The sequence below is a fragment of the Psammomys obesus genome, unplaced genomic scaffold, assembly GCF_907164565.1.
Source record: "Psammomys obesus unplaced genomic scaffold, mPsaObe1.curated_primary_1811, whole genome shotgun sequence".
Lineage (NCBI taxonomy): Eukaryota > Metazoa > Chordata > Mammalia > Rodentia > Muridae > Psammomys > Psammomys obesus.
Genome location: NW_026585643.1, coordinates 2,604,344 through 2,615,777, shown reverse-complemented (window position 1 = coordinate 2,615,777; position 11,434 = coordinate 2,604,344). Strand labels below are relative to the sequence as shown.

At 42.8% G+C, this 11,434-nt stretch overlaps 1 protein-coding gene across 4 annotated transcripts in view; it reads right to left on the bottom strand.

Annotated features, from left to right (window-relative positions):
* Positions 1-11,434, bottom strand: part of Parp4 (poly(ADP-ribose) polymerase family member 4) — an 88,688-nt gene that overhangs the window by 41,716 nt on the left and 35,538 nt on the right. For all 4 annotated transcript variants that reach the window (XM_055616666.1, XM_055616675.1, XM_055616649.1 and 1 more), the window contains 6 exons: positions 8,722-8,846; positions 7,808-7,939; positions 5,913-5,999; positions 2,678-2,842; positions 2,135-2,181; positions 1,817-1,895 (listed from right to left, as the gene is read on the bottom strand). In XM_055616666.1, coding sequence (XP_055472641.1) covers positions 1,817-1,895; positions 2,135-2,181; positions 2,678-2,842; positions 5,913-5,999; positions 7,808-7,939; positions 8,722-8,846 — 635 coding nt within the window. The remainder of the gene's footprint in view (positions 1-1,816; positions 1,896-2,134; positions 2,182-2,677; positions 2,843-5,912; positions 6,000-7,807; positions 7,940-8,721; positions 8,847-11,434) is intronic.

Here is an 11,434-nt window from a genome sequence, read left to right as displayed (position 1 = left end):
CTTCCTTCCTTCCTTCCTTCCTTCCTTCCTTCCTTCCTTCCTTCCTTTTCTTCTTCTTCTTCTTCTTCTTTCTTTTCTTTCTCTCTCTCTCTTTCTTTCTTTTCCTTCCTTCCTCTCTTTCCTTTTTGTTACAGAATATTTTATCTCATTGTGAACCCCAAAACTGTGAACTCTAAAACCCTGTTTCTTTGGTGTGGTTGAGCCCTATCACACACCTTTAATCCAAGAGCTTTCTGTACACAGGATTTAATAAAGTTAACCCTAGGTCAAGAGGTAGAGCAAGAAACCAGCTGACAGGGATTAGAGACTAGGAGAGACTTTGAGTTTAGGGGTATTTAAGACAGTGTGGAGAAGAAACAGAGCTTTTAGTTCTAGCTCTGGCTTTAGCTTAGGCTTCAGCTCCTCAGCTCTTTGGCATTTTTGGCTTTGAGCTAGCAAGCCTTTGGCTTGGGTGTTTTGGCCTTTTCCTCCTGGGCTGTCAATTGTACTAGTGAGCCTTTTGGGTTTTTTCCATCCATCCAGACCTGAGCTAAGAAGGAAGGTCAGCTGGATGCTTTCTCTGCCTCTCTGAGCTAGCAGGTTTTCACCCCAGCATCTGGCTCCTGAGTCTTTATTGGTAAAATAGAACAGTTGGAATTTTCATTTTTGATTGCGAAAATAGCTTTTCTTTTTTTCTTCCAGAGAGGGTTTTTCTATATTACTTTGGCTGTCCTGGAACTCACTCTGTAGCCCAGGCTGGCCTGAAACTCAGAGACCCACCTGCCTCTGCCTCCTGAGTACTGGGATTAAAGGCATGTGCTACTACTGCCCAGCAAGGAAAGCACACAATTCTAATTCCAGCATTTGGGAAGCTGATGCAGGAGGCACAGGAGTTCAAGGTTAGCCTTGGGTATGTATCAAGTGCAAGGCTATGTCTCTGGAGTAGGGGGTCGTTTTTAAGAGCAAATACCATACACAGGATATAAACATAAGTGCAGGAAAAATGGCTCACTGGTTAAGAGCATTTACCACTCTTACAGAGGGGCTGTGCTTGGTTCCCAGCACCCACATCGAGGCTCCCAACTATCTATAACTCCAGTTGTAGGGGATCCAATGCTGCCTTGTGACCAGAGTGGGCACCAGGCACATACATGCATACAGGCAAACACTCAACACATGAAAATAAAAATAAGTTTATATAAAAAGAAAATGTCATTGCAATACACTTACTGGCTCAATTAAACATTGTTTACATATTCCTATCAAAACAGGATGTCAAAAGGCAACTTTCCCCTCGCCCCCAGTAATGAGGATCAGAGCCTGGGCATCGTACATTCCGGGTGAGCACTACACAACTGAGCCACCTCCATCTCTACATGAAGCAGGTGAGTCAAGACAAAAACAGCAAAACTGAAGATGGCTTGTGGTGGTGTACACTTTTAATCCCAGCACTCGGGAGGCAGAGGCAGTCATATCTCTGTGAGTTCGAGGCCAGCCTGGTCTACAGGGTGTTTCAGGACAGCCAAGGTTACATAGAGAAACTCTGTCATGAAAAACCAAAAAACAGAAAACGAAAATCAAAACCAAACCAACCAACCAACCAAACAAACAAAAAACAGTGAAAACGATTGTTTAAAACCCTAGGGCAACAGCAGAGGAACAGCTCTGATATCCAAAGTGACACACAGACTCTGCTCTGTGGAGCAGCAAGGGGCACTGACTGGTGCTTGTCAAAGCTGGTGTGGCATTAGTCCACCTTTATACCACATGCATTTTGATATGATAAAACTAATGGGAAACTAAGAGCTCTTCAGAAATCAAAGAAGGATCCACTGACCTTTTGTCTTAGTTCATGTGTGTCACTGGAAATGAATTCAATCATGTAGGGCATCTCAATGGACATATCCAGGGAGAAGCTACCGGCAATGAAGAGGTTGTATTAGTACAAGATCTTAAGTCCCCACTTGCAGTTGTTTCAAATAATTTGTCTTCTTTTGCAACCCTGGGAATTGAAGTCAGAGCTCCATGCTTACAAGTAAGCATTCCAGCCCTGAACTATACACAACCCTCCAACAACTGTAAGAGAAAAGGTAAGCTATAAAGCCAATGCCCATTGGATGAATTAGTTCACAGGATTTATATTTTAGGTACTAACCTTTGCTTTGCTCCAATTTCCTTTACACAGATCTTCTCCACTGTGTCCTGTTAGAAGAAAAGTATAAGTGAATAATAGTTTCCGTTACATTTCAGGCTACTAAGGTGATCTCAGCCAGGCACAGCTGACAGCATCAAGTCTCATTTCCAAGCAGCGAGACTCAGAGCTCTGGGTTCGTAGGTGTAGGTGTGCAGTGCCTAAGAAGGCCAGAAGAAGGTGCTGAATCCCCTGGAACTGGAGTTACAGTACAGACACTACAGGCACCATGAAGGTGCTGGGAACTTCTGTAATAAGAATTTGAACGTCTGTAAGAAGAAGTGCTCTTAAACACTGACCAATCTCTCCAGTGTCCCCCTCCCCTTTATTTTATTTGTTGGTTTTTTGAGACAGAGTCTCACTACGGTGCTCTGGCTGTCCTGGAATTCACTATGTAGACCAGGCTGGCCTTGAACTCATAGATCTGCTCACCTCTGCCTCCCAAGTGCTAGGATTAAAGGCATGTACCACCTGGCTTGCATCCAACCTCATCTTAAGCACACCCACCTGAAGGTTCTCATTCAAAGCCTTGTCCTGTTGCCAGGGCGCTACAGTGGCAGGCATGAAGAAGATGGCCACGGGGCTTTGGATGCTGAGTTCCGTGATGTAGGTGATTTTGATGAGAACCTTAGCCCGAGGGGGTAAGTTTCCGACACTTACAGTGAAAACATCCTGAAACACAAACAGCTACTCAAGAGCATATCCTCTCTCTGCTACTTAATCCTTTGTGTTACCAAAGTGACACAATGACAACCAGCCAAGTTCTTCCCCAGAAAACGGTGGTATACTATTCTTAGTGTGAACAGGAACTCTGGAGCAATCCCCAGGGGACACGGTCCTATCTGTGGGAAGCAGGGGAGAGGATGGCCGCTGAGAAGGTTGCTCAAGGGACTCCACGCCCCAGTCATTTACACTTGGCCATGTGGGTGTCTCCAGGCAAACCCTTCCTCCAGGGACCTGTGGCTTCTCTGACCTTAATGGCAGCTGGCACCAGCGCCCCAGTGGTTGCAGAAAGCAGCATTCTCTAAGCTTGCACTATGCTTAATTTGCTCATTAGAATTGTACTTTTAAAAGCATTTAACATTCTTCAAATGGAATATTGATAATTACTGTAGACACTGGCAGTCTAATGAGCAGCTAAGATAGAAAAATAAGAGAAATTAGACCTTTCACTCCTTTCCCTCTTTCCTTATGTCTCTCTCTTTTCCCCTCCTTCCCTTCTTTCATTTATTTCCCGACAGAATCTCGTATATATCGGAGGCCGGCCTCAAACTCATTATGTGGCCAGGGTGACCTTGAACTCTGACCCCTGCCTATACTTCCTGTGCTGCACCATGCCTGCTTTGTCTGTGCTAAATGGGACCCAGGGCTTCATTTGAGCACCCACCAGCTGAGCTACTGGTACAGGAGAAACTGAGAATAATAAATTGAGTCATAAAGCATCTACTAAGACTGTTCAGGAAGTATGAAGTCCCACAAAGTAGAATTTAGCTAAATGAGTATCCCTGCCTCTGTTATCATCAGGATGAGCACAATTCTGCCAGACAAACAGCACAACCTTGGTTAACGCTGCCTGGGAGAAGCAGCTTGCTCTGTCTCGGGGTGACCATGACAGTATTCTACATCGTAAATCTTCCCATTTGTCCAAAAAACCAAACCCTGGAAATTCTGTCTCTGTGAAACATGTTTAATGACTCAAAGTAAAATTTGGGGGTGTGAGAGTACATGAGCTGATACGGGTTTCTGTTCAGGGCTGGCTCCCTTTTGTGCATTAGCCAGAGCCAGTTGTGCACTGTTATTAATTTATCTTATTTATTTATCTCTAAGTGCTGGAGTGATTTCTCACTCGAAAGTCATGTTAAATCTGTAGCATTATGAGCCCAGCTGTTCTAGAGAGACCTTTTTTCCTGATATCTACAGAGCTCCTCTCAACATCTCTAATGATATTTGACATTCTACCACTATGAAAAAAAAATTAGCACATGGATTAGAAGATTAATGATTAATTTAGGCTTGAAGTATTAAGTTATTACTTGTTGGAGTACATTGTGTGGTGTGTCTCTGTATATTCAATGTTGATTGCTAAGCCAGCAGAGAGCTAAGTACTAGCCAGATCTGGGTATTGTTATTTCTATGGCTCATTACTGGTCTTATATTTTTTTAATATTCGTCCTTCCTCACTTGTCTATTGGTTGAAACTAATGGCCAATATCTGGGCATAAAGTGGAGGGTAGAAGGAGAAAGAGAGAAAGGGAGAGAGAGATGCTGGGAGAAGAAAAGAGGTGCAGGAGATTTGCCAGTAGAGAGAAGGCAGACTAGAGCAGAGCAGAGAGGTAGAGCTCGCTGTTCCATGGCAGGATGTAGTTCCAGGATTAGCTGTTAAGTGAGCTGGCTGCCTGGGAGACTGTCCTAGCTAAAAGGCCTAAGCTATAAAATATTCAAAAGCCTCTGTTTCATTACTTATACCACCTGCAGCTCCAAAGGTCCCACAATGATTACTATTTTGTTTGTTTTTAAGCTTATTTTGTGTGTGTGCGCATGCTCACAATAAGGTGTGTGAACTGTATGTATGATGTATGTGTATGAGGTGTGTGAGTGTGCACGAAGTGTGTAAGTGTATGAGTGTGGGTGTGAAGTATGTGTGAACGTGGGCACGTGTGTGCTATAGTACAGATATGTACATGGGTGTGAGCACTGCCTTCCATGTACGCATGTGGAGGTCAGACGACAAATCTGTGAAATCCATTTTCTCATGCTGCCTTTACGTGGGTTCTGTGGACTTCAAATTGGGGAGGGAGGTCAAGCTTATATAGCAAGCACTTTTACCTGCTAAACTGTCTCACCAGCCTTACGTTGGTGCTTTTGACATTAAGTATACCCCTCCGTAGGAAAGCAGGAAAACAACAAAGGGCAATAATTAAAGGACTCATAGTGCCGATCCTTAAAGTGTATGGACAGGGGCCCTGGAATGGCTGAGATGGCTTAGCAGGGGAAGGCATTAACCGTCAAGCCGACAGCCGAGTTCAGTCTCCTGGGTCCATACGGCAGGAGAGAAGCAGCTCCAGAAAGCTGTCCTTTGACCTCCACACGCCCACTGTGGTGTGAGCGTGCACACACACAGAAAGAGAGGTTAAAGCAGCTTTCCCTTAGCTCCGCATTAGCCTTTAGTGGGTTCTTCCCTCCACCAAACATTACATTTCTAAAAGATCTTACAGGGGTGCCACCTGGGTTATGACTTGGTGAAAACTGGACGCACTGATAGGTGAGTTAAGAACTCACCTATGTAAACACGCTACATTTTACAGTCGAAGATGAAGCGGAGTGCTCCAAATGTGTGCCTTACTACGTTACCAGTCCTGGCAGCTCAGGCCTTAGTGGCAGCGCCAGCACTTCCTGTTTCCTACAACACCGGCTTCGCTTCCTCCTCTATTTAGATAACTCACAGGGGTACGGCTGGCTTGGCCTCCCATATTTATAAAGGCTTTTTCTTGGTGTGTCTGAGACACAGTCTTGCTGGGGAGCTCTGCACTGCCTGGAGCTCATGATGTAGACCAGGTGGGCCTTGAACCTGCAGCATTTCTCCTGCCTCTACCGCTCAAGTGCTGAGGTTATGGCGTGTACTGTGTGTGGCATTTAAGAGAAATCTTAAAAACCCAGAGTGCTGGAAATGATCTTGGTTTCTAGTATGTTGTCCTGTTTCAAATTTCCCATAACACACTGCAGGATGAGTAACGGGCTGTACCGGAGTGTCCTGGTCCATCAAGTAGGCACCGTGGCCCTGGCTGATGGCCTCTCGGTATTCCTGTTGGGCTTCTTCCTTCTCCTTTATCTGGAAAAGACGATAATTATGATGATTTTGTTGGTTCTGATTTTTTGAGGCAAGGTCTCACTTTGTTCTAGACCAGTCGGGAAGTCACCATGTATCCCAGACTGGCCTTGAACTTGCAACAATTCTCCCACCTCTGTTGAGATCACAGGCGTGCCCAACTTTGGGAAAGATTCTTAAAATGCTCATTGTAGGAAGAGTGACTTCAGACTTTAATAAGGAAAATGACACCAGTATGTATTATAGCCTCGGCAAACCCAGGATGAATGAAAACTTACATAAACGGGTCACCAAAGTGTACTGCCGAGCTGGGTGTGGCACATGCCTGCGATCCCAGCATTTAGGGAGGCAGAGGCAGGCAGATCCCTGTGAGTTTGAGGCCAGCCTGGTCTGCAGAGTGAGTCCAGGACAGCCAAGGCCACCCATGGAAACCCTGTCTTGAAAAACCAAAGAAAGAAAGAAAGAAAGAAACAAACAAACAAAACTAGTATTCTGCCTAGTAAAAGTCTGGATTAGAAAGGCCAACTGAAGAGAATCCTCCTTACACTAGGACCAAACTCCAGCCAGTAGTTGAATACAGGAAGTTTGGAACAAAAAAGTTTATTTAATTTATTGTTTTAAAAATAGTGATTTTTCTCTCTTCCTTTCTTTTCTTTTTTAAAAACTGGGTCACTATGTATCTCTGGCTGATCTGGAACTCACTGTGTAGACCAGGCTGGCTTTGAACTCACAGAGAGACACCTGCCTCTGCTTTCTGAGTGCTGGGATTAAAGGCGTGCCTCACCACATTGGAACCAGGGTCCTCAGCATGAGAAGGGAGCGCTTTTAACCACAGAACCATTCTTCTCTATTCTAAATTTAAACTTTATTCTAAATTTAAAACATCATGGGTTATAACTGCAACTGTAGGCTACTTTTTAGGACAGAGCCGGGGCCTGTGGAGGCCAAACAAGGCTCTAGCTACATACCTTAGAGCTAGACGCCTAGCTTCAGTTACTTTTGGGGGAACATTTTTTTTTTTTTCTGATAAAGTTCACTTCTGTTAGGTAGGATTCATATTGCAAACGTACATAAGAGCTATGAAGCTGGGTGTGGTTGTGCACACCTTTAACCCCAATATTCAGAGGCTGTGGCAGGACTTGTTGCCGCTTCAAAGTTAGCCAGGGTTCCAGAGTGAGTGTGAACTCAGCCCGGGCTGCACCATGAAAGCTGATCTTAAAAAACTGTATGTCTGTGTGTCTTTTATCTAAATGTAACACACATGTATGCTTCACCGACTTTCAACTGTGCTTGCTTTAAACCGTGCTGTCCAGGCTCTAACTCACTAACAGCAAGGCTTACTCCTCAGCCTCCCGAGTGCTAGTATGGAAGCCTATATCCCTATGCCCTCCTCTGTCTCTTAAACTTTGGATACTGAAATAACTTCCTTTGTGGCCAGCGAGATGGCTCAGTGGGTAAAGGCATATGCCATTATGCCTAATGATGTCAATTTGATTCCAGGGACCCACAGGTCAAAGGAGAGACCTGAGTAAAAGCTGTTCTCCAACCTTCACGCGCAGGCTGTGGCACGCATACATGCTCGCATGTGCACACAGACAAACAGAAACACAACCAAAGGAGATAATTGTCTTTGTTTAAGTTGTCTAAAGGAAGACTTTCTGAGAGAATGGTGAAGACTGTGGAGGGGCCCATCAGTGGAGGTTGACTGTATGAGGCCATTCCTCAAAGACTCTTTTTGGTGTCTTCCCAGCCTTACTGCACGGGTACTCAGAGGAAGAAGATTTGGGTTTACAAGTGCTTTTGCTTCTCACCTCGCCCACGATGTGTTTCCCGTTGATGAACGCCTCGAAGCCACACACGGCTGCCTTATCATCCAAAGGAAAGATATATTTTGCCTCAATAGGCACGTGACTTTGGTTCACGTACGTCTGAAAAACAATGACCTGAAAGAGGAAGGGAGAAAAAGTCATATAATTGATAAAATCACATGGAACATTTAATGAATGTTTAAAGAACAACTAACGAAAATAATTACACATATCCATTTTAGAATTCTAAAATTTGTTGCGTTTTGTTTTTTGAGACAGGGTCACATGAACTTGTTCCTGAAGTTGACCTTGAACTCTGGGTCCTCCCGCCTTCCCTCGCCTCCCGAGTGCTGGGATTACAGGTGCACAGCTGGCCACAGCTTAAATCCCTTACACTTTTAACATGTCCTCCAATTCCCCAGGCCGGACTTTCTGGGGCCGGATGACTTCCACACCCGTAACCCAGCGCAGCAGCGCAGATTTAGGCTGCGGTGTGTGCCTGACCCGTGAGAGTCAGAGAGCCCTCCCATGCTAAGAATTTTGCTGCCTCCCAAGTGTCACGTGTCTCGGAACTTCTGGAACACAGACAGTGCTAGCCCACTGATGTGGCCATATCCCAATAAATCCATAATAAGCTAAAAATGTGAGGAATAAATTTAATGAGTAAATCTTAGAATAACATACGATTGGTCTTCTATATTTGTGGATGCCAGTTCCATAATGGATTCCACCAACTACAGATAGAATATTTGGGGAAAATCCACGTGTCTGTATTAAGTACTTAAATTAAAAATAAATTTTCCCTGCCATTAAGTGAGTGACATATGTATTTCATTTAGTTCATATAACCGTAACCAGATTCTTATTTATGACTAATACTCATTTGATTGTGTGTCATAAGACCACAGAAAGCATACCTGGGCTACAAAGTCTATTATTCTTCCTTTGATGTGAACACTGTCGAGAGGGACAGCATTCGCAGCTGCGTCCTGAAGGCCAGCTTTGATACTGGAGAAAGACTTGATGTCTGGCAACTGGAAATCTGCAACTCACAAACACAGCACTAGCTTCAGAACAGTCACGTCTCTGTTCTTATCATCATCATCCTTAATACCTGTTCCACCATTTAGACATTATATTTTTGGCAAAGATGGGAAAATAATATTTACTCATACTAGTCTATAAGTTTTTTTGTTTCGGATAAGCTATCCCTATGTTGCTAACCTAGTCTACTTTCAAACTGGAAAGTTGCCTGTCTCCACCACACGAGTGCTGGGATTATAGGTATGCGAAACCTCAAACAGCTGTTATTTTATTTATAGTTTTAAATTTTTATTTATTTATTATGTATTCAAGTTCTGTATTCCTACAAGCCAGAAGAAAGCACCAGATCACATTATAGATGGTTATGAGCCACCATGTCGGTGCGGGGAATTGAACTCAGGACCATTTGGAAGAGCAGACAGTGCTCTTAACTTTTGAGCCATCTCTCCAGCCTCCAGTTGCTATTTTATAATTTGTTTTTTGTTTTGTCTTTGTGCTTTTGTAGAGGCAGTGCTGAGGACTGAACCCAGGGCCTCACTCACAGGGAGCACAAACTCTACCAGCTGAGCTACACTCAAAACCACTGTAATTTCTAATACCCAGTTATAAAGTGTAAGCCCAGTGAGAAAAGCATTTGCAAAATCAAGTCTCCTTTTTTATTTCATCAAAAATATCTTATTGGGCTGGTGAGATAGCTTATTGAATAAAGGCCCATGTTCTCAAGCCTGAGAGCTTGAGTTTGATCCCTAAGGCCTATATAGGAATAACTATTTATCATGGATTGTCTTATGATCTCCACATGTGTGCACACACAATAATTTTTAAAGCATTTATTTATTTATTTATTTATTTATTTATTTATTTATTTGGGTTGGAGATAAAAATAGGACCTGAATCTTGTTTCTTCTCAAATAACCAACTTTTTGTTTGATTGATTCTTTGTATCATTTTCTGTCTGTTACTCTTTTTAAATGTCTGTTCACTAAGTGTGTGCCTGAAGCCCCCAGAGGCCAGAGGAGGGGGTAGGATGCCCTGAGACTGGAGTTACAGATGGTTGTGAGCTGCCCCGTAGGTGCTGGGAATTGAATCCAGATTCTCGGGAGGAGTAGCCAGTGATCTTAAGCACTGAGCCAAGGTAGGAAACGAGGAATCCTTTCATTTTTTCTGTATTTGTTAAGATAGACAAACTAACATGAAGAAAGGTAAAAAAACTAAAATTAATAAAATTAGGGATGAACAAGAACCATTATGACAGCCACTAATGGAATTCAAAGTCACTGGATATACCTTAAAAATACATGTTACTAAATTTGAAAAAACTAAAAGAAATAGATGAATTTCTATATGTACATAACCTACCAATTTTTTAAAAAAAATGTACCTTATCTGTATGGGTATTCTGCCTGCATATGTGGCCGTGCCGTCCATGTGTGCTCCTGCTGTGCAGGGGCCAGAGCAGGCACTGTATCCCCTAGGACTGGAGTTACAGGTGGCTGTGAGCTGCCATGTGGGGGCTAAGAATAGAACCCGAGTCCTCTGGAAGAAGACTTGGTGCTCTTAACCCTGAACCATCTCTCCAGCCACTGATTTACCAAATTTAAACCAAGATTAGATAAATACTTTAAGCAGATCTCTAAAAAGAAATAAAGTGATTTATTTTAAACACAGTGATTAGAAAAAAAATCTCATTACTAAAGAAGCTCAGGTCCAGGTGTATCTACTGCTGAATTTACCAGGCCTTCAAAGAAAAACAAATAGCAATGCCCCGCAAACTATTCTATTAAAGTAGGAAAGGAAAAACATTACCAAATTCTGCTTATGAACCACATTATCCTGATACCAAAACTATAAAACAACAACAAATAAAACGATAGACCAAGCTCCCTAATGAATATAGTCCAAAAAATTCCTAACAAAAGACTTGCAGAGGTAATACAACATATGTGAATCAACACATATAATCACATAAACGGCTTCAAGGATGGAAATCACACAGTCATCTGGAGAGACAACCTCCTTTCATGATCAAAGTCCTGAGGAAACTCAGAATAGAAGGAGCGTAGCACAACATATTAACAGCTATATACACCAAACTATAGCTAATATTATATTAAATAGGCCAAAGCTCAAAGTATTTCCACTAAAATCAGGAAGACAAGAGTGTCCATTTTCTCCACTCTTACTCAGTGCTGAAAGTCTTACCTAGAACCATAAGACAGGAGGAGGAGGAGGAGGAGGAGGAGGAGGAGAAGAAGAAGAAAAAGAAGAAGAAGAAGAAGAAGAAGAAGAAGAAGAAGAAGAAGAAGAAGAAGAAGAAGAAGAAGAAAAGATAATAATGGGAAAAGAAGAGGTCAAAGTATCCTCCTTCGAAGATGCTATGATTCTATACATAAAACCCTCAAATCTCCACCAGAGAATTCTTAGAGCTGATAAAACATGTAAAGTGGCAGGATTAAAAATTAAAATAGAAAAATCTGTAGCTTTTGTAAATAACAATAGCAGCATGTTGAGAAAGAAATTGGGGGAAAATCCCATTTCTTATCTATCTATCTATCTATCTATCTATCTATCTATCTATCTATCTAT